This window comes from Tachypleus tridentatus, chromosome 8 (genome assembly GCF_004210375.1).
Source record: "Tachypleus tridentatus isolate NWPU-2018 chromosome 8, ASM421037v1, whole genome shotgun sequence".
Classification (NCBI taxonomy): Eukaryota; Metazoa; Arthropoda; class Merostomata; order Xiphosura; family Limulidae; genus Tachypleus; species Tachypleus tridentatus.
The window spans coordinates 135,323,351-135,347,265 of record NC_134832.1 but is presented as its reverse complement, the minus strand read 5'-3'; the positions used below and the strand labels follow the sequence as shown (position 1 = coordinate 135,347,265).

Genomic DNA, 23,915 nt, shown 5'->3' with positions numbered 1-23,915 from the left:
TTGAGATAAATTGATGCACCTAAGAATGTTTTATTTTCTGAAGAAATTAGTTCGTGATGGAGCAAATTAGGTAAGTCAACTACATAACAAAAAACTTGGCAACTAAATTTTAAAGTGATACCAAGTTTTACTAAAACGAATCGAGTTGTACTTACGCTGCCGAAAATTAAAGTCTTACATATTATTTAAAAAGAAGGTTAATGTGCAGGAGAGAAAATGAAATTTTTTTTTAGTGTGGAGGAAAATAAACTGCGGCAATAGCTCTGCTTATAGATTAGAATTGGTACTAGGTTTCAGAAGTTTATATATAATAGGGTTTGTGTATATTCGATAGTCTTTTTAACGTTTAAACACTTGTTAAAATAATATGTATGTACACACACGCAGATATATATATATTGTATATATCTTTAGATTTTTTTTTTTCTCCATGATAATTTATTCCACCTAATGGCGGGTATGAGGACTTACTACATTGGTCGAAACGCATACCGTCAACCAATAATATTACGAATTTTATCGCGCAGCTGCAATGTTAGGTGAATGTTGGACGCCATATTGGAATTATACGGAACAAGAACTGAGAAACAAATGTGGAATTTTTAAAGAATAATAATCTTGAAAAGTACAATTTTCAAGCAAGCAGGCATATATGAACATGGAGGTAGTCAGGGCTTTTAATAATGAGGTATGTAACAGTTTAGTCATTGCAAACATCTAAAATGCCATAATTTTCTGTGACGGCGTGAGAAGTAACGAATTACTACCACTTTTATCACAATTGTAATGGTACTAATATATCTAGTTATAGCACCTAAGCCTAACGCTAACAAAAACACAAAAGATTTTGAATCTGCAATGAAGAAATTAAGAGGAAGGTGTAAAAAAAGAAAATTATCTGTAGTTAACTTGATTTTCATGAAACAGTTGTACTCATAGTGCTAACTCTCTTTAATAGTAAATTATTGCTATTTACAAAATGTTAGTTTAGAGAAAAATACCACAGTAATGTTATTACTAAAGTTTAACTTTATTATTGTATATTGTAACTAACGTGAAGAGCTTTACTTACGAGAAGGCTGTTGCATGATGATATATATACAAGTAAATTATTCGAGGAAGAGAAATGTTTGAATTTTTACGTCATTGCTTCATATATTTCATTAATACGACAATAGATAAGGTGGAAAAGTTCATAAGTTATGTAAATTCTTTAAAACTAAATACAGGCTAATGTAATAATGATAATATTGTAATTTATGTACACTAAATTTTTCTGTTCCATGTAAATTTGAATTTATGTTTATTTTTAGTTATAACTGTAAGAATTATAATAAGGACAAACACCAATTTAATTATAATAAATTATATTCAGGGTATAACATACCAGTGGATTACTGGGTTGAGCACATAAATAATGAATGTTGAAAGCAAATACCAGCATTCATATAGGATATTGAATACATATATATATATATATATATATATATATATATACAGTGGTACCTTGGTTCTCGAACTTAATCCGTTCCAGAAGGCTCTTTGAAAACTGAATCAATTTTTCCAATAAGAAATACTGTAAATTAAATTAATCCATTACAGACCTCAAACAATTATGCATTATGAAGCATTTTAAGTAAAAATATTGCTTATTTATACCTATATAATAATACTTACATGCATAAAGTCAACCACAAAAACTATAAACATAATAAAAAAACAATAAATGAAAATTTAACTGCACTTTACCTGTGCTGAGGAGAGCTGATGGCGTAAGTGAAAGGTGATGAGGAACATGGAGAGTAGGAGGGTTATTATTGTTTGGAAGGGGAATCACCTTCCATAGAAACGTCAGGTAACTCTCCTTCTGGAGTTCTTTCTCTTTTCTGTCTCTTTGCACTGCTACATCCTTCTTGAGACTCACTGGACCTATTTCTCACTAAAAACTTGTCTAATGAGGTTTGTTTCTGCCTGCATTTTAAAATGTTTTTGAAGAAAGACATGGCATTGTCATTGAAGAGGTTTATGCTGCAGTTTGCTACAGCTTTGTCATGGTGAAATTTTTCCACAAAACTTTAACTCTCCCCATTTTCCACATGTTTCCTTGATTAGTGAACCAGGAACATCCTCCCTTCCCTTCTCCTCATCTGAAGACACTTCCTAAATTGCCTTCTGTTGCTGCTCCTTCTGAAGGTCTTGGAGTTCTTCCATGATGAGCTCAATGTTGTGGTCTTCCACCAACTCCTCCACATCATCACTACTCACATTCAAGTCCATACACTTGTGTAGTGAGACAATATCCTCGACAACAGGCTCAGCCTCAAAGACTTCAATGCCTGTATCTGTTACTGAGTCTGGCCACAATTTCTTCCAGGCTGAGTTCATGGTCCTCAAAGACACTTCCCTCCAGGCTTTGTCTATGATCCTCAAGCAATGGAGGATATTAAAGTGATTTTTCCAGGACTCTCTGAGGGTTAACTCTGTGTCAGAGGTCACTTCAAAGAACCTTTGAAACAGTGCTTTGGTGTAGAGTTTCTTAAAGTTCTGCTGGTCCATGGGCTGAATGAGAGGAGTCATGTTAAGGAGCAAGAGCTTCACTGTAATGAAACTGTACTCCTCCACCAACCCCTCCCCCAAGCCTGGTAGGTGAGCAGATGCATTGTCCATCACAAGAAGGGCCTTGAGTGGCAACTGTTTTCCATGAGGTAATTCTTTACACTTGAGGCAAACACTTCATGGACTCACTCCATAAAAAATTGCCTGGTTACCCATGCTTTACTGTTAGCCCTCCACATGACATTTAGTTTACTTTTTAGGACATTATTTTTCTTAAAACCCTCAGGTTCTCAGAATGGTACACAAGCAAAGGCTTAAGTTTCACGTCTCCACTTGCATTACTACATAACAATAGATTTAGCCTGTCCTTCATTGGCTTGTGTCCTAGCAGCGACTTCTCCTCCTTGGTGATGTAGGTCCTCTTTGGCATTTTATTCCAAAAGATGCCTGTCTTATTGCAGTTGAAGACTTGATGGGGAATAAAAACCTCGGCTTCTACATAGCCCTTAAATTCCCCAGCAAATTTATTAGCAACATCTTTGATAGAACTGGCACCCTTCCCATGTCTCACCACACTATGTATGCCACTTCCTAAATTTTTCAAACCACCCCATACTAGACTTAAAGGCATCACTTGTATCAGCACTCGTTCCAGGGGTGTTTTTCAGGAGGTCAGCATGCAACTGATTTGCTTTCTCACAAATGATGGTCTCAGAAATGCTGTCACCAGCTAACTGTTTTTGTTTACCCAAATCAACAATAGTCTTTCTATCTCTTCCATTGTTTGTGATCTTTGTTTCATAAGCACTGTCACTCCTTTTTCAACATCAGCTCCTTTGATGACCTCTTTATTTTTCAGTATGGTGCAGACTGTAGACTTTGCCATACCAAACTGTGTCACAAAGTCAGACACGCGAACACCATTCTCATACTTTGCTATGAGATCTTTTTTCACCTCTATCGTGGATCTAACAACTTTTCTTTTTGCTTTGCTGCTTTTATTATCCTTCTTTGACCCCATGGTGGCTTATTTAATCAGAATATTTAGAAAAACAACAAAAAACAAAAAGAAAAACAAGAACATTCACATCAGATTTTAGCGGGGGTGTGGACTGAACGACAGGTGCGAGTAAAATGTTTTGGGCAAGCTTGGCATGGGCCGAAAATGGTCGAAGGGTCGTTCGGGTCATCAGTCGAGTTATTTTGGGGGTTCGGGCCACAACAACTTGGTTTGAGAACCAAGTTTATGTTCGACATCCGAGACATTTTTTTCTCAAACAATATGTTCAAAAATCGGATTGTTCAAGAAGGGAGTCATTCAAGAACCGAGGTACCATTGTATATACATTTCAGTATGTATTTACAAATTTTACTAAAGAAATAATGCAATTTTTCTGGTAGCTTTAACATTCACTGCTTTAAGTGACGTGTATTTTAAAGTAAGGTTATATTGTGTGTAGAAACTAATAAATGTTTAGTCGAGTAACTTGCATTATATGAATTTATAGTAAGAAATCACACTGATGATCAAAAAATGGATAAATCACACACTCAAAAAAAGGAGTCATGTATCTTGAACATTTTTAATCAGTAGGTAGCTGTTCCATCTTCATTGGTAGGCTGGGAATCAGTAGAAGGTATACAGTGTAAAGCTTGAAGTAATCTTTAGTGATGGTATTGGTATCTGTATACTAGCTCACCACGAGAAAGCAGTGGTAGTTATGTTGGGTTTTATTGTGAATGTTGTGGGTTTAAATGATTTCTGGTGTAAGAAGAAGGAATTGGTTGAAAAGGGATGTGAGAAATACAAAAATTAGCAAAAGGGGTCAGAGTTATATAACTGATTTGATCAGGAACATTTCTGAAGTAATAAGGAGATAAGTTAACTATCATAATGGATCATGGTACAAAGGCCATGTCATCATGTTTTTTAATTACATTCAAATTTTTATTGAACAACTATTTTATGAACTTATACCATTAAGTTTAATATCAAAATGTAGATTGTTATTCAGCTTTTTATATTATACATTTTTAATTTTTAATTAAAAGTACCTTTTTAAAAACACACATAAACATTGATTTTGTGAGCCATGTGGTATATTAAATGCAGCACTGGTTCCATTAGAAGTTTCTGATTTTAAAACACAAAGTCAGTAGTTTTGTACAAATTATGAACTCAACCATATTCAAAAGCTAGATTATAAAATAAACACCTTTTCTGTATGATGAAGTATCATTAGTGTACTGAATCAAATACAGTAACCCCTGCTGACCTCTTTCCATTTTTGGAAACAGACCTTATATGCACCTAATTCTACATTTGACATTTGAATAACCAAGCTCAGAATGTTCCATAAGTGGTTTTTCTAGCTTGCTAAGCCTTAAGAAATTTTGCATATGGAAGATGTGAAACAAATTTTTTTTAGGTTTTATACACATATCTGAATAACCAAATAAACAATAAATTACTATATTGATACCTTAGAATTCCACTATAATTTATCAAGCTTAGTTACTAAGCTGTATTTTTGTCTTAATAAACATGAAATTTCTAGCAGACTCAAGACATTTTCAAATCTTGGTTCAAAATAAGGAAATGGCCTCCTAACAAATTAATATGGCTGAAAAAAATCACTAAGGGGGCATTTTATCTTTCAGTTAGTTATTTGTGTCATATATTGAAGTAAGTATATGTATGGGACTCTTTCCAAAAATCGGAATAGGTAAGCAAGACAAAGGTGTTTTATTCAGCATATAAGCAACATATCAGCAGTATGAGAAGATATGAGGTTCTTATTTTATATTTTAGTTTGTCAATATTAGTAATTTGAATTCATAATTCATATGAAATTATACACTTTATATTTTGGCATCACAAACATATAATTTGAACCAGTGCTGCATTCAGCATACCGTATGACACACAATGTCAGTGCTTAGTTTTTTCTTTTAATATGTACCTTTAAACTAAAAAATTGAAAAATCTACAATACCAAAATTTGAATTATGGTCAACAGTTTGATATCAAACTTACGGACACAAGTTTACAAAATAATAGTTTGATAAAATTTTAGATGCAAGCCAACAAATGTGATGACATGGTCTTTAACCATTGACCTGTAGTGATAAGGTTAGTATCATAAACTGCACCACTGTGAATAAAATATTTAAAAATTTGCTTAAAATATAGCCTATCAACTTTTGCCTGATTAGATCATTTGTTATTCATTCACAATCAACTTAAACGAGGATATTTTAGGACTAATTTCTGAATATATCTGGCACAGTAAAGACAATAAGTGTAGTATTGTGATGCAAGTTATTTACATTATTTTTCCTGTGTTTTTATTAATTATTTGTTGTTTTCTTATTTAAAATGAATAAAACTTGTAAATTTGTTTGCAATTTTTGTTGTGATTATCAAACCTTGTAATTACTAATACTTATGTGAAATAGTGATTTATACATTAATTTTGTAATGGATTTTTGTATAATTTATGTATTATTCTTTACCTAAGCCATGAATTTTTAGTTAAAATGATAAATCATCATATGGCTAAAGCATGTTCAACTTCAGTGTGTTTGTATTATGTAACTGGCACAAGCTTCCCATAGTGATGATGTATATATATATATTAATGTTGTAAAATATTATGTAAATTAGCTGATTGAATGAAATGTAATCTAATGGTCTGACAACTTAATAAAATCCCTGTCTTGAGCTTAAACAATTTAATTCACATAATGTTGTTAATATGCATTTTTACTTATTGTTGATTGATATTGATATGAATCTGAAGTGGTGTGATTTAATTTTGAAATATTGTGTGTTTTAGTAATTAAGTTGTTTTCTTCTTCTGGCTCTTTTTTAAAATTATTTTATTTGTTGAAATTGATAACATTGATACTTGTATTGGTCCTTAATGTTTTTATCAGGTCTTGGCAAGGCACTTATTCCTGAACAGTTTTGTTTTCAAGTAATAAGATTTGTATTTTAGTTTTTTGAAAGTTCTATCTTGGATTTCTTTGGTTATTAATGTTTTATGAATTGTTTTTTATTCAACCCTGGTTGTATAACAAGTTTTTTTTATCTATTACATTTATTACAACACCTTTGATAGAGAATAAAATTTTTCAGAACACATGTTTTAAATATTAGTTAAGTATGGGTATATGGGTAAACAAAATTTAGAATATGCCTTGACAGATTCCAGGAGCCAGGTAGTCATGGTGACTGAAAATATTTGTTATGACCCCTAGTATTTTCTTCCATTTTATTCATACTTAGTGTTGTGGTAAATAGAATACAAATCTAGAATGGTTTTAGATTATTAGAAGTCTGGAAGTATTTTCTCATTCTTTGAGTCCTAAATCAAACTTTGTTTACAGGATTTTAATGAAAGATTCAGAACTTGTTTTTTTCAGGGATGAATTTCTTTGGTTGTACAACGTGTTATTAATTTCTTGTCATTATTTTTCTCTCAATTCAACCATTCAGTGCACCTGCTTGGACTCTAATGGGACCAAAGGCAGTTAGTTTGGGCAGTAATATCAAGCCTTTGTTGATATTTTGATTGTTAGTGTGCACTTGGTGCTGTGAAAGTAAACAAGTGTACACTTGTGGCTTGATTTTCTGCATTGGGCCAAGGAAAGCCAAAAATTACAGATACGAAAAACAATGGATAGTTGAAACACTAGTGTATCTCATTGGTGATTCCATTGTTTATTCTAAATAATATATTTCATTATATTTAAGTTCCTGGTTTTAAATTATAATCTTATTACTGTCATTTAAATACATTATCCATAAAAATGTATAAAAGTTATAATCATAAGAGCCAACTGTCAGTTGGTCTTGTTTGCTTTCTCTGAAATTTGTAAGTTAATTCAAGTTCCATCTTTTCTCCTATAATATGCTCTCTTTTTGATTGCCTGTTCCCATTTGACTTGGATTTAATTGCTAATAATGGTATAAGTGGCTCCTAAATTTCTTCACTTTTTCTGCTATAGACTCAGAAGTGCATTCACACCCTATGAACATCTGTGAAAAATAAGTAAAATGTTAGTGCAAATATATGCTTTGGAATTATTATGAAACAAAATCTTAGTTAAAACAGTCAAGATACCAATTATTTGTAGGGAAGAGGACACTGTAATTGGGCAACCAACACCCTAACACAACCAGAACATACATCTGCAGTTGAAGGACAGCAACTGAAGTTGAGTGAAATCTTTAAGAAACTGTAATGTGTATTTTGTATACTATTTTTTTAATCACTGATCGAATAAGGTTAACCAAGCTACAAATATTTTGTATTCCTTTCTTAACAAGCTAGGCATGAACTGACTTGCAAATTTAACACATGAAAATTCTGTATATCATGCAACACCTGAACTTTTTTGCAAACAAATTAATTTTTGAGTGGGAATTTCTTCAGAACATGTAAAGTATTGCCTAGAAATGTAATAGCACAATTATTTTTGGAAAATTTGGGGAAAAGGAAAAAACTGAGCATTATTGAGGCACTAGTGTAATTTGGGTTTTCTGGTTCAAACAGTGGTGAAGTTAGGCACACTTGGCTCCTAAATCTGAAAATATTTATCAAGGCCTGACTTAGAGGTTGAACATACTTTGAAGTGTTTATTGAAACCTGAAATCCAGTGGTTTGAAAAATTCTTTGTTGGGTGGAATTGTAGTAATAAACTGAAGAAATGTTAAAAATAATGAAATGATTTTTTGTGGGAAAACCAGATACACAGCATTTTTAACTTTAATTTGTGTAAAAATATGAGAGTGTATCTTAACACTCACTAGTACACCTTTGGCAAGTTGCATTATGAAACATCTAGGGGTCTATCTGAACCCCATCACAAAGTTACTCTTATTGTAAGCTACAGATTGAAATTCCAAAAACCATTTGCATTAACAACTTTTATTAGAGTCAGCATTCAGTGTGAACAACTTGAAAAAAATACTTTGATTTCAGAGGAAATATGTTGAAAAATAAAAAAATACAAAATTATATTGTTCTTCAGTATGCAAACAATTTCTTGTACAAACATTTTATTAAAAAATGTTATGGTTTTATTATATTGTTATATTTATATTATTGTCTACCAATGGTGAAGTTACTACAATACTGTAAAATTGAACTCGGAGAAAACAGTGTACAACTGTGTGTGGGTCTGGTGAGACTCAAGGTGATCCGCAATTATAAGGACGCTATGTATTCAAAATCTAGTAGACAGGTTATATACAACAGTTATCAAACATATAAATAGGACATTATAAGCAGACATTGTAGAGAAACCTTGTGAAAGAATGAAATGTAAAATCATGCTTAGCACAATATAAACAAACTGTACTACTGTGATGAATTACCCTATATAACAACCAGTATAGTGAAATAAATGTTTATATATTTCCTTCATATGCTTTAAGGTGTACTACTACTAAATCTGTAGTTTTATGAATTAGGAACTCAAATTACTGATAGTGACAAGCTAAAATATGAAATAAGAACCTCATATTTTCATTTTGCTGAGATATTACATATATGCCACAGGTCAGTGATAATACAGGATCTGCAGGGATCCTACATAAATATTAGATTATTATTAAATACTCCATTTACCTGTTTTGAAAAGAGTAGTGTCATTGATCCACGGATTTTACTTAATATTTATTAATCCATAATGTTCTTAAAAATAATATATATATATAAATGAGAAATTTATGGGGTCAAGTATGCTGATGAGCAACTAGTCAAGTCCAAGTTGACTTATAATATTAAAAAGTTAAAAATAGTGTATTTGTTGAATATTACTTGATTTTGATTACACATTTCAGAAGTTTTTAATTCTGGCCAAAAATAAAGTATATGAAAAAAAATGTTTGTTGTTAAGTGCAAAGCTGCATTTCTGCCCCACCCACCATGGGAATAGAAACCTGAGGTTTTATAGTTATGAATTTTTCTGCTGAGCTACTGGAAGGCCTTATCACTTGTAACTGAATTAGGAAATAGTTGAATTATACTCATGGGACTGTAAATTATTAAGAATTTGTACTTTCTTCAGTGGTGTATGATATCTTAGAAATGTTTTGAATGTTTTTTTTTCACAGTTTATTTTTTGCTTAAATAAGTTTATTAAAGTATGTTGTGCAGCTTTTGCTGAATTTGTTATAAAATATAATAAAATTATATAATTTTAGGGGAGTTAAGTTTCTTTAGAATAAGAAAATTGTGTTTTTTGAAATGAGAGTTCCAAAATATACCTCCTATCACACTTGATCTTTATTCGGATGAAAGGTTCTCTTGTTTGCCTGCCTAAACATTTGCATGAATTTTACCTTGCTTGCTCCAATCTTTAAACTTCATTATATTGCCTGTAACAATTTTAATCTTATGACTTTCTCCATCTATGTCCATCTTCTGTACTTGATCCATATATATAAGGTCCCAATTTTTATTCTTATTTTTATCTCAGTGGCAAAAATTACAAAGAAGACTGGTCTTGAATGTCTCTTCAATGTTATTACTAGGTTTGCAACTTTTTTTTGAATTAGTTTTGATCATTTTTGTGGGGCTTCAGTTTACTTTCTTTATTTTATGGTTAAAAAATTTGGAGAATTTTTTTTTGTATGAGTACTCAAGCTCATGTCCAGACATGGAGTTGCCTTGTGCCCTTCTACTATTGTTACCCTTGTGTGGGAGAGCCGGCTTTCCACAGAGGAAGTGTAGTTCCTTATGTGGAGAGAGGTAGAGTCTTCGACATGGTTTGATGCTTTTTTTCCTATTGGTTCTGAATCTAAGCTTGGGCAAGATAAAGAGCAGACTAGTAAGAATCTAGACTGTATTTTCCCAGCACCTTCCTCTGCCCAAACACCTACTCATGAACCTCAGATGGACATTCTTCCTCTTGTACACATTTTACAACTGGTATGCCATGTTTGTATGTTTTGAGTATTTTTGCTGTAGCTTAATGAAATTTTGCCTCCTTTATTTGGAGAAACTAGTACCTTGTCCTCCTGTCTTTGCCAGATGTTGCTGTACATGCAAGGAGATTTGCAGGTCAATTCAGAGAAGGTATTACTATGTCTTGCTTTTCCTTCACTGGGACTTAGTTGGACTTATGGAGGTTAAACCCTGTGCTTCCTATTTGTGGCTATAGGCAAGAAGTCATGGTTCATCTTAATCTCAGTTTTCCATAATTTGATTGCCAACAATTTTGCATTTTTAACTTCTTTACAACTATTATCTGAGGGTTGTAACAGATTTACTGTTATATGTTTATTTTAATATCTATGTTTATTTCATTTTAATGCATGTGGCATATGTTGTTAAGTGTGTATTATACACGTCTTGCCTGTTGTATAAATTTGTGGAAGATTCTCAAGCATAAGAATCAAATATATTAAATATGTATGTAAAACTAGTGATTGATAGTATTGTTGTTGAGCAAACTTTCTTCTGAAATTTTTAATAAATTGTCAAGCTAAGAGACAGTTTTAGAATACTGTTTAGTAGCTACAGTCAATATAATTTAACCCTTGGAAGCTAGAATTGTGGTTAACATTTATTAATAATAAAACTACAGATAGTTAACCAGGAATGTTTATAGATTTTCAACATTACAAACTACAGTTAACTAACTTCAGGCATTAGTATTTCTATGAAAATGTATGAAAATGTTAGAGATCTTCCTTGTTAAAAAATGAACTTACAAACCATGTGAGGCCAACCAAGAATAGAGATAGCTAACTTTCCTGTCTAGAAAAGTGTAACAGTATCAACTCGGAATTAATTTGTTCATCATTGATAAACTATTCAGTTTCAGACCAGATAGAAGATTGAGTATTGTTTGTGAATTTGTAAACTTTTGGTATATAAATAGTTATTTTTAATCAGTATTTGTAATAACCCTTATAAATTGTATTGTTTGCATATTAAAATATATTTGTGTTAAGAAACAAAATTTTATCAATCTTGTTGGTGAATATAAGAAATTTGACACATTATGACATTCCTTTACCTTTTAAATTAAAATAACTAGGTATTTGAAATTGTAATATGTAATGTATGTAACAGGATAATCATAGATCCTCTTGTCAAGTTTCAGAGAATCAAAGTGATTTCCACTTTGGTTAGGTTATTGTCATTTGCTCTCTCCTTCCTTATTAACTGCAACATCCTTTTCTCAGATTTTGGTTTTTCTCTTTCCTTTCCCTGATATATGAATAAACATTTTGAAGATCAGTTATGTGCAGGAATTAGTCTACTGCACCCTCCATGTACTGCTGAGATTCAAATACTTCCATATTATGATTCAGCAAACTCAGTCCCCCCATTTCCCACTAGCTTCTTACAGAAGTGGTTGAAGACCTCATCAAGGGAACACAGTTAACAAGTGCTATGTTCTTGGAATTTCTCTAATGCAAATGTAGATATTATTTTATAGCTATGAACAGATAAATGTAGCTAAAAGATATACTTGTTAGCTAAAAAAAAATTAGGGTAGACTTGCAAAGTTATTGCATGTATTTTTATTTCTATCATTTTAATTTTTTCTCACTTTCAGTTGTCCTCATTATATGAGAGTAAGCCACCAGTCTCAAAGGCAAAGATGACACAGGTGACCAAAGCTGCAATCAAAGGAATAAAGTTTTATAAACACATAGTTCAAAGTGTTGAGAAGTTCATCCAGAAGGTTAGTGAAGTTCTGTATATGCTTATTAATGTAATTTTAATATATTGCTTGTTGCTATTAAGAAATTAATACTAACTTCTGATTAGAATAAACAACCAACTAAAAGCAACAATAAAAATTTGACCCATCCTTTAATTACCATAAAAGAAACAAAATATAAATTACATTTTTTGTGGAATGACTTGCATCAATAGTAAGTCACTACGTGAATGTGTAGCTTGTTATGTAACACAGGCTACTTGAACATTTTTCATGAGAAATTTCATTAATTTTGTTCTTTATTTCATCTTATCTAACCTTATCTATGTTTGTAATTTTGTACATTTTAATTATTTTATAACAATAAAGAATGCACTTGCCTAAAACAAGAAATATAAGACTTACTCATTGTTCTTGAGTGATTTTGTCGAATTTCAATGAAAATTAACCATATTTTTCGTTACACTAATGGTACTACTGCTTAAAAGCTTTAAATTATATAATGCATCTTAGTACATTGAATAGTAACTTGTAAAAGTAGGTAATGACAATGTCTTATAACTGTCATAATTTTTCTGGGTTTTTAACTATGCAATAGCTGTTGAAAATTCAGCTAAGTTTTTATGTTTTCTATGGGAATAAAGTCTGAGAAGTAGGCAAAATAGATGTTTCCCTGTAGAGGAGATAATGTAAAGTAATATGTCCTTTGATGTATTAACCCTTTCACAATGAGTTTGGTATAATGTAGATGAGTTTGTCTGCACATTTGCACACATTAATTATTTGTACTGTAACTTTTAATACAGCATGCATATCTTCAAAAATTTGGTAATTTTTTCGTAAAGATTACAAGTATGTTTTATATAAAAAATCATATTTTTAATGAAATATTTTTACTAGATTTGTTTGTGAAAATAGAATTTGTTTCATTATTAGTCTAAGTGCAAAGTGATCTCATGTTATGATTAAAAAAACTGTTCTTCATCCCAAAAATTTTAAATACTATTTGTGTAATTTATAAGACTTCCTAAATACATTTCAAACATTTGTTTTTAGTAATACTGTTTATTTTGTGTTATTTTCTGTGTTCTAACTATGTGGGTCTGTTACTTGATTGTGGACTAGATGTAAACATTGGTTTTATACTATTTATGTTTTCTTTAAACTTTGTTTTGCTTTACCTTAATTTTCTTTTATGAATTTTACTAAATTAACTTTAATTTTAACTTTTTACTGGATGTTTGGCACAGATAGCATCGCTGCTTTGTGTCATAAAACACCAAATCAACCAACCAACCTGTCACTTGATCAACCTCGTAGCCATCATAAAAAATTAGGAAATAAATATAAATTATTCTTTTTTTGTGCTACAGTGACTAAATATTATAACACAACTATAAATGTTTAGTCTAAGTAGCTTAAATCTCATAACATTATAATTTATTAATTTTTATTATATTGACCTTTTAGTCATGCCTAGCTAACATATAACTTGCATTGATGCAGTGCGCATGCACTTAAGTCACATAACCAGTAATATAAAACTAACGTTTAGTCTTCCTTGTCTTTGCTGTGTTTCAGCGGACTAGTATTTTGTAATATACAGTCACATTGCAATTATTATACATTATATACACGTGTTCAGATTACTTCTATTTAGAAGTAAATTATTAAACTTATTTTTCTTAAAATATAGAATAATAAGTCAAGAAGTAAAACAAACAATTGTCTCTTCTCACTGTGACCTTTGTTTTCCGTTGTTGCTGAATGTAGGTTGCTATTGTTGCTAAGCGTTTTAAATTTTGCATGTGGAGGATATCATACAAAATTATTTTGGGTTTTATATGTACAGTTGAATAACAAAAAATCCAATAACTACAATAATATAATAGATTTTCACTATAATTTATTTAGTTTAGTAACTAATTTGTATTTAGATTTTAAAAATATGAAACTTCAAACACACTAAAGACACAACCTACCTCCTTGAAAACTTGGATCGAAAGAACATGACAGTTTTTTCAAAGATTAAAATGGCTCAAAAAAACCACTCTGGGGCTTTCTGAGCTGTTGATTGACTATTCACATGTCATATACTGTAGGTAATTGTATATAAGGAATCATTTCCAATAATGAAAAAGTTGAATGGGGCCACAATGTTTGATTCAGTACATAAGCCACAACTTAGCAAAATAAAAAGACATGACATTCCTATTTTATATTCTAGCTTGTTAATATTAGTAATTTGAGTTTCTAATTTGTACAAAATTAAAGACTTAATGTTTTAACATCACAGATATTTAATTTTAAGCAGTACTGCATTCAACATGCCATGAGACTCACTGAAATCCATATTTAAATGTGTTATCTTAATATTTATTTTTAATTTAAGAAATTAACTCACATATAATATTGAAGTTTGAATAATAATTTACAATTTGATTCCAAACATATTGACATAAATTCTTAAAATAGTAGTTCAATAAAAGTTTAAATGCAAGTCAACAAATATGATGACATGGCCTTTGAACCCTGACCCATTACAAAAGGGTTAAAACTGGCATTTGTTTGGCTATATGAATAATATAGTATTAAATGTCTTGGAGAATAACTGGTAATTTTGTGAGAGGTTATGTACATGACAAGAGGTTCTGATTTTGTAACTAAATAAGATTGAAGGTTATTATAAATCTTATGCTTTGCCTGAGTAAAAATTATATTGTAGTAAGTAATGTATGTTATATTCTGTACTTCTTGGAGGGATGGATTTCCCAATTAAGAACTTAAAACTTGTATAATATTAATACTTGATGCCAAGTTTTTGTGCACTATGATTATAAAGTAGTTAAATTAAATTTTGAATGTAGCTATGTAAAACCTCATGGTATGTTGGAAAATGGTACTATGTTGGAAGAGTTAATAGGAATTTTAGTGTTAGATTTATTTATGTACAGTTCTGGAGTGAGTAAGTTGGTAATGCCCACAGTGGCACAGCAGCATGTCTGCAAACTTACAAAGCTGTAACTCAGTATCTGTAATAAGCAGAGCACAAATAGACTGTTATATAGATAAGCTTCATTATGGCATAGTTAGGTTAGAGATAAGTGGGGTGGAATTTATAAACCTGTAAAAGTAGGTGCCAGAATTTGGTTATGTTTGAGAATTGTGTTACTTGATTGCTACTTTCAGGAAACATATATGTCGTGGAATTTAGGTTGGGTGAGGTTAATGCAAGGACAGTTGTGGAAAATATGGTGCTGTTTGAGGGAGTAACTAACTGATAAGAAGCCAGAATCATGGAAATAAGACAGAAAATGGATAGGGTAAAGACTCCTTATAGGAAGGGTGACAATGAGATTGCTCAGCTTTTACGGTTAGTTGCACGGTAGTAATAAATGAACAGGGGCTAATTAAGCAAGTTTGGTTAGTATTCAGGTGCTACTGTTTTCTGGATTTGAACCTTTGCTTGGGTATTGGATAGTGTTCAGAATTTTTTACTTGTAAATCCACTTCACTGGTTAATGTTACTTCTTGGGTAGGAAATGACAGCTGTATGCAGTGTTTCAGTAATGGGGAGGTTGCAGCTAGATGTAATGATTAGTTTTCTGTTAGAGAAGTTGGAAACTTTAATATTAACTCTTTCAATTTTGAGTCAGTCCTTGGAACTGACTTCATAACCATTTTGTGCTTGTTACAGTTTTCATTCTGTTACTTTTAAATTAGCAAGTGTAGGTTCATGAAATTTGACAGATAATTGGTAAACGTTAAAAGGCTTTCATAATCAAAATATGAGATTTTTCTTTATTATTAAGTCTTAAGGTTGTTTAACATTTTTCTCATGCCTTTTTTATTTTTGCATATTGCCTATTTGACGTGCAAAGTAATTTTCAAATTTCACACGTGAAATCCTTGTTATGACAACATATTTTTATGAAATGTTTTTCAAGAAAAACTGAATATCTGGTTATTTTCAATGATGAATCTCAGTATGGGCTCAGTTGATTTGAAATATTTCATAATGACCATATAAAATTAGGAAATCACCATGCCTTTTTCATTCTAGAATGGGTACAGATTGTAAAACAAAAACATAAATGTTTAGACTTAGTAGCTTAAATCTCATAATAGTATACATTTATGTATATTTATTAATTTTATTGTATTGACCTTTTAGCTGTGTCTGACTAATAGTACCAAAGTTACAGTGATGTGGCTCATGTGCACTTGTTACTGTACCCAGTAATGTAAAGCTCACCTGTAGTTCTTACAAAGTGATCCATCTTGGCTTTGGTTTAGTGGATTAATATTTGGTAAAATACAGTCACATTTAAATTATTATAATTTGTATATCTATATAGATTATTACTATTTACAAACAGGTTCTTAAACTTATTTTCTTAAGATATAGAACAGTAAATAAAGAAATAAATCACACAGTTATATCCTTTGTTCTAGTTGCTGCTTGTCTTATCATACTTAGCCAAGTTTTGCATGTGGAGGATATGAAATGAAAATTATTTTAGGTTTTATATACATATATGAATAATATCAAAAATCATAAATTATTTCATTCATACACCATTATAATTTATCAAATTTAAAAACTAATCTGTATTTCAATCTAAAAAAAATATCACATCACAATGACACTAAACTTACAAGCTTGAAAGTTTGTCTTGAAAGAAAAAGTGGATTCTGTTATACCTGAAAATGGCTGAGAAAATTGCTAAGGTCATTCTGAGTTTCCTGTTGATTACTTATGTCATAAATAGATGTAGATTTATATAAGGGACAATATCCAAAAATGGAGAGAGGTGAACAAGAGGTGTTTCAATCACTAAATATAGTGATAGCTCAGCAAATAGAAAAGGTGAAGGGTCTTTATTTTATATTCTATCTTGTCAGTATTGGTAATTTGAGTTTCTAATTTATAGAAAAGTATAGATTTTGTAAATTTGGCATCAGAAACATTTAATTTGAACCAGTGCTGTATTCAGCATACCATGTGACACAAAAATAGATGCTCAAGTGTATTTGTTTAATATTTACTTTTAAATTAAGAAATTATATAACGTATAATATAAAAAAAATTGAATTATAATGTACAGTTTGATACCAAACTGGAGGAGATAAATTTATAAAATAGTAGTTCAATAAAATTTTGAATATAAGTCAACAAATGGAACAGGATGGCCTTTTGATCTGGAACTCATTTGGAAAGGGTGAAGGGGAGTTTACATAGTGGTGTCTCTAAGTACACTGGTTAGTTGCAGTGGAAAGCAAAACAAAATGACCAGAAATTGCTAGCCAGCTGCTAAGGAGGAAGCACTATAGTGTGTATGTTGACAGTTTGTTTAATAGTCCCAATTAGTCAAGAATTCTGTTTCTGTAGTGCTAGCAAGTGATGTTAGAAATTGTAAGTTTGAAAAGTTGCTTAAATTGCAGAAAGAGCCCTTTAAGGGATGAATAGGAATATATTATGGGCCTTTCTGGTGTGCTCTCTTATCTCTCAAAATGGGCTTAGTTTGTGACCAACCATTTGACCTTTTTATACTCATTTAATGTCTTTCTAGGTTTAATACTTCTAACTTTCAATATAGTGTGTATATCTTCTCAAATTTGGCAGTCTTTTAGTTAATGTTATAAGTCTTTCACATACAAAAATCATATTTTTTAGTAAAGTATTTTTAATAAAATACTTTTTCAAGGATGTACTGAGTTTTGATAGTCTTTATGCAAAGTAATTTTCATCTTGAAATTAAAAATACTTTTCCTCGTCTCAAAATTTTCAGACTTCCTTTGTATAATACCCAAAACCTCCTAAATGCATTTTAAACATATTTTTTCAGTAAAACTTTATTATCTGTTATTTTTCTTTTCTATCTCAAAATCCAATCTATCAGTCTGACTGACCTCATAGTCACCAAATCCAATCTGTCTGTCTGACTGACCTCATAGTCACCAAATCCAATCTGTCAGTTTGACTGACCTCATAGTCACCAAATCCAATCTGTCTGTCTGACTGACCTCATAGTCACCAAATTCAATCTGTCAGTTTGACTGACCTCATAGTCACTAAATCCAATCTGTCAGTCTGACTGACCTCATAGCCACCAAAAAAAAAAAAATCAGAATAAATCTAAATTACCCTTTTTTCCCCTTCTAGAATGACATCAGATTGTAAGTGAAACTACATTTGTTTATCACAAGTAGTTCTAAGTTCCTAATAGTGTACATATAATTAAATATTGTTTTATTGCTTTTTGAACAATGTCTAACTTCTGTCTGTGCCATTATAAGTTGTAAATCATGCCAGCACATGCAGCTTATGTTACTCTATAGAATTACATTACCAGTGATCCACTACAAGCTGCTCAAAGCTCACGTGTATGCCTTGTGAAACATTTTTCTTATATTATTATTGTTATTTGTTTTACTTAATCTAATTCTAACTAATTTAAAGAGATCCCTGCTTTTTACATTTTAGCTCTATTTATAATTATATATAAATAAAGAATAAATATAAAAAACAATAAATAAAATACTTAACCAAAATTTTTCCTTGCTCTCAATTGTTGAAGAAAGTTAACCCTAAATCAAATGGACTGATAACATGCAAAAGGTAGACAAATTTCCTTACCTCTCAAAATTATTTTGGCTCTCTAACTGTGCAATAAGAGTTTGTACAAATTCATCCAAGCTAGTCATTAACTTTCTCACAAGAATGATGTTGGTACTTGAGTGAAATTGACATTTAACTATTCAGAACATAACATTATACAATACATTATTTGATAGATGAAAACCTTGTCTTTTCCTTGGTTATAGATAATATATAATTAAACATAAGAAAACTATTAACAAATTATGAAAGAGAGAACATGACAGGTAGGTGTGGCAGGAGGGTTCTGATTTGATATTTTATATATCTGTAACCAAACACAGTTGAATATTATAATTAGTGGTTTGTTTGAGCAATAAAGATTTTGTAAATAGTAATTTACATTTAATTTCATACTTTTTGAAGGGGTGGTGAATGAAGTAGGGAAGATGACACGCTGAAGGAAAATTCAGGATTTTTTTTATATTGCTTTGTGAAATTAAAGTTAAAACATATATACTATTAAAATATGGATTCTTAGCTAAGATTTTATGCTATTCTAATTGGTATAATGTAAACAAAAATAGTTTGATTTAATTTTGAATGTAAGACACTAAAATATTTTGTCATACACAGTAAAGCTTACCTGTGGTGATAGGGTAAAGCTAGATCCAGGAATGGATTGTTTAACGTGATTTAAGACCTAAATGAAACTTGTCAGGAATATTTTTGAAATAAATTAATGTAAAGATGTCATGATTACTTAGTAAATAAAGAATGACCTTTTCCACTTTAAAAACGTATACTGTTGGCAAGTAGGCATGAATAAATAAGTTATATCAATAGAAGGAGCTTTTGAAGAGAGTTTGGCAAATATATTAATATTTTAGAAAATGTGTATGATGGATCAGTTCTTATCTTGAGTTATAGACTGTAGGTATCTGTAGTTGGAGTTTCTAATTGGTGGGCCTTTTGAAACTTGTATAAGAGAAAAAAGAAAATCTGAAATGGATATTACAGAGTAGAGAGGCAAGATGTGACTCAGAGGAGTGAAGATGGAAAATATATTTAGACTTTTCCTTTTCAAAATGAATCAAAATTTGAATTATAAATCATGTTTCAATGCCAAGTTTAATGACATAACTTGATAATATAGAGTTGTTTAATTAAATTTTGAATTCAACTAAAAAATGATATGTAGATGAGGTTAAATATGCAAAATGGAAAAAAAACATAATTTGGGATGGAGACAGGTAAAATTTACCAAAGCGATAGGTAAAGGAATGAAGAAAAAATTCCAAATGAAACCAGCTGGAGAGAAATGTTAAATGTGCATGCAGGTGGATTTTCTGGGAAGATGATCACTCGCCAGCTTGGTGAACACTTCTGAAAAGTTTATACTACCAGAAAAAGACTGCATCCGACTTGTATAAACTTTCACAAGGTACTGTAACTTTGAAGTGTAGAAGTAGCTCATAATATATCTCAAAGTATATAAATTCTTATACCCTTGTAGTCTTCCAGACTGCTGGATTTGTGAGAGTATGTACCTCTTCCATACAAAGCAATGGAAGATTATCCTCCTCTTTTTTTATTCTAAATCTAACTCAACCTTATGGGTTATGGACTGATATGCCATTGAATATGCACTTCAAATTTTTAGCTCTGAGATTCTGATGAATGTATACTTAGTTGATAGTAGCCATGTAGGTGGCAGATGCTGCTGATGGATTAATGGCTATAGCTGAATCTTAGGGTACCTGGCATGTTAGTCTAGTTCATTTGCTGTATGAGTTGTTGCTCATATTGAAAACAGAAATACTAAAAATTGTAAAACTGTATTGGCATTATTCCTTTCTTTTATTTTATAGCTATATATATCATTATAAACCAGTTTGCTTTATGCTGTTGTGGTGATTACTATAGTTAATGACCTAAAATCTGATATGCAAGTGTGATATGCAGTACTATCCAGGTTATATGTCTCTCAATTATAACAGACTTTGTTTTTCCAAAACCTTAAGGTGGTACAGTTGGTAACCTACAGACTTCTGGAATGAAGTTTCATGGATTTGGAGCAGTCAGAAAATTAATTTATATAAAAATTAATAAGTGAAATTTGTAAAGAAAAAAAAAAAAAGACATTCATTACATTATACTGGCGTATTATATGACTACTTGACCCGTTGTGAATTTCGGTTAATATGACCATTGAAACTTTCATTATCACCAAAACTAAGTTACCCATTTTATATTAAAATTGTTCTTTTTGTATGTTACTAGCAGTTGAATAGAACAACAATTACTGTAAAAAATGCTTTGCCTTAGTAGTGCTAAAACATTAAAGATATATTGCCTCCGATTTACATGCATTTTATAAATAAATATACAGATATTAATTACTTTTGTATGTTGGAATGGAATTAATTTCTTGGTTTTCAATGTTATATACATTTGTTATACACTTCATAGTTAATGTAGAAGTGTAGAAAATGTTTGGTAACAAATTTGCAAACAGTTCACTTATGTTAACTTTTCTTATCTAAATGAAAAAAAAAATTGTAGGTATTAAGTCATGTAACATAATATTTGCTTATAATGTGAACATGATACCTTACAAAGTCCAGAGATGTCTTGAGAGGTAGGCTGTAGCTTTGAATTTTGATTTTTTATAGGATAAATCTTTCTAAATGATTTTCCATATGTGGATATCCTAGTTTTCTTGTTTGAGCACTTTATAAAACTAATATTCCTTAATATTTTAAGTCTATAATTCCCATCCTATTTTATTGCAACTTTCGATAGAGGAAGTTGGGCTTTTTAAATCCAGTTGGGAGTGTTTTGTCATTATGGAATCGTAGTAACTACAGTTTCTTCTTTCAAAACTTTTTATCAAGTCACTTACATTGGTTTTTTCTTTTCTTTTTTGATCTTAAGATTAGATTTGTAGAGTCCTCTCAGTTGAGTAATTCTTGGTATGTCATAATATTGCAGTTTGTCATACTATTGATTACATCATTACCTGTTCTGTAAGATAAGTAAAAATATATTTAACAAAAGTTTAATTTAGTTTCAAAACATTTTTTTGATGTTTTAAAAGAGTTTAAAGATGTATTTTCCCACTTTTTATTATATTAATATATTTCTACAACATCTGATCATAGTTAGCTACCTATATAGATGAGAACTAATAATGAGTTTTAACAATAAAATAATTGATCAGTTGCACACCTTTTCTGTAATATCTCATAATGTTTAGCCAGCTCAGGAGATTTAGACATGTCCATACTAAACTGACAAACATGAATTATAAATTAATCTGATTTAATTTTACAGTAGTTGTATTAGAATGTTTGATTTTCTTTTATTGATTTTCTAGTGTCGACCTGAATACAAAGTTCCTGGGTTATATGTCATTGACTCAATAGTACGACAATCCAGGCATCAGTTTGGTGACAAAGATGTTTTTGCTCCACGATTTTCAAAAAATATAACTACCACATTTCAAAATCTTTTCAAGTGTCCTGATGAAGATAGGGTGAGAATTATTTTATATTTTGGTAACCTCTTTTTCAGAATATAACCAGATTTTAATTATCAATTTGTGCAAGAAAGTTATAAAAATTCATAAATTTTCTTAACCAAAAATATCATAGCTAAATCAGAAGATACTGTTGGTCTTAAGAAAACAGTAGAAATGTTAGTTTTGAATAGCAATTAGAGTTCTGTTGTATAAGTAATGGATAATTAATTAAGTCACAATTTGATAAAGTCCTGAAATTTTGAATTCAAGTTTCTGCAGTTACTAAAACTTTTATTAAAGAATGTATTTATATTTACATAATGAAAAAATTATTGGAATTATTCCATAAAATTATGGCAAATTAATAATGGGTGTCTGAAATGACAATAAAATTATGCATTTTAAGAATTGTTGGTGATTAGTCTGTGTGCTTTGCATTTTTTACTGTTTTTAGTCTAAGGTGGTGAGAGTTCTCAATTTGTGGCAGAAGAATAGTGTGTTTCAAAGTGAAATCATTCAGCCACTTTTGGACTTAGCAGATCCAAATAACACAAGTAAGTACCATTATATTCACCTTGTTTTCAGTTGCCTGTGACTATAGTGTGTTAATACAGTATAGAGAACTCCCTTAACTTGAAGGCTGTTTAGACTGAAAACTCTACATTGTTCAGTTACATAATTGTGTAGGTAGTCTTGCCTTCAATTTCAATTTGTAATGCTGTCCTAGGTAGCATATTTCTAAAAAAACTTTATATGACTTTTTGTTTGTCCATTTTAGGTCCTATATTAAGTTCTCATCTAAGGAAACTGACAAATGATATTCATTAATCACACCTGTATTTTTTGTCAACTATTAAACTAATGAATTTTGAAGACTGGTCAGGGGACCTCCTTTTAGTAGTTCAGATACATTGATAACTTCAGTGTTTTATTTGTAGGACCAGATATAATCTAGTAGTTAGCAGTTTCAGATTTTGAATTGAAAGGTTCATGGGTTAGAGACCACTGTTTCAAAAATTTTAACATTCTAAGAGGCCAGAAATTTACAGTCAGATCCTACTGCAAGGCCACACAGAAACAACCCAGGGGTTATTAGCAGGTGCAGTTGGCTACACAGTTTATCCTTGGGTTTGGTTTGTCAAAATTGGATCAGTACTACATGTATAGATTTTTGTGTAGCTTTGAATGAAAATTCAGTAACAAGGATATCTTTTATTTATTTGCATTATATTTCCAAGACAAGTGAGTAACTTTATCCAATACTTATATCTCCTAGTAACATTTAACATCCAGAAAATCATTGAGGATCCTTTCTTTATATTAAGGACTTTAGTGATGTAAAATATAAAGGAATTTCAGATTTAGATGACTGACCCAACCATTATTAAATTCTGCTATAACATAATCCAAAAAAGGAACTTCAAAGACAGTTGGTATTAGTTGCTTTTTTTTTACATAAACCCTCTTGCTATGGATAAGTTAGTATGTGTATATGACAACCTTTTGGAGAGTTAACATTTGAAATTTAATTAAACTACTTTATAC

At 30.6% G+C, this 23,915-nt stretch overlaps 1 protein-coding gene across 5 annotated transcripts in view; it reads left to right on the top strand.

Moving 5' to 3' along the window:
* The first annotated feature begins 522 nt into the window (after positions 1-522).
* The window catches only part of LOC143223567 (uncharacterized), a 50,025-nt gene continuing 26,632 nt past the window's right edge, over positions 523-23,915 (top strand). For 4 of the 5 annotated variants that reach the window (XM_076451678.1, XM_076451677.1, XM_076451676.1 and 1 more), the window contains exons 1-4: positions 523-688; positions 12,139-12,267; positions 22,227-22,385; positions 22,825-22,924. In XM_076451678.1, coding sequence (XP_076307793.1) covers positions 653-688; positions 12,139-12,267; positions 22,227-22,385; positions 22,825-22,924 — 424 coding nt within the window. In that variant the 5' untranslated portion in view covers positions 523-652. Of the gene's footprint in view, positions 689-7,698; positions 7,803-12,138; positions 12,268-22,226; positions 22,386-22,824; positions 22,925-23,915 lie in introns of all 5 variants that reach the window. The other variant, XM_076451679.1, reaches the window with a different exon arrangement.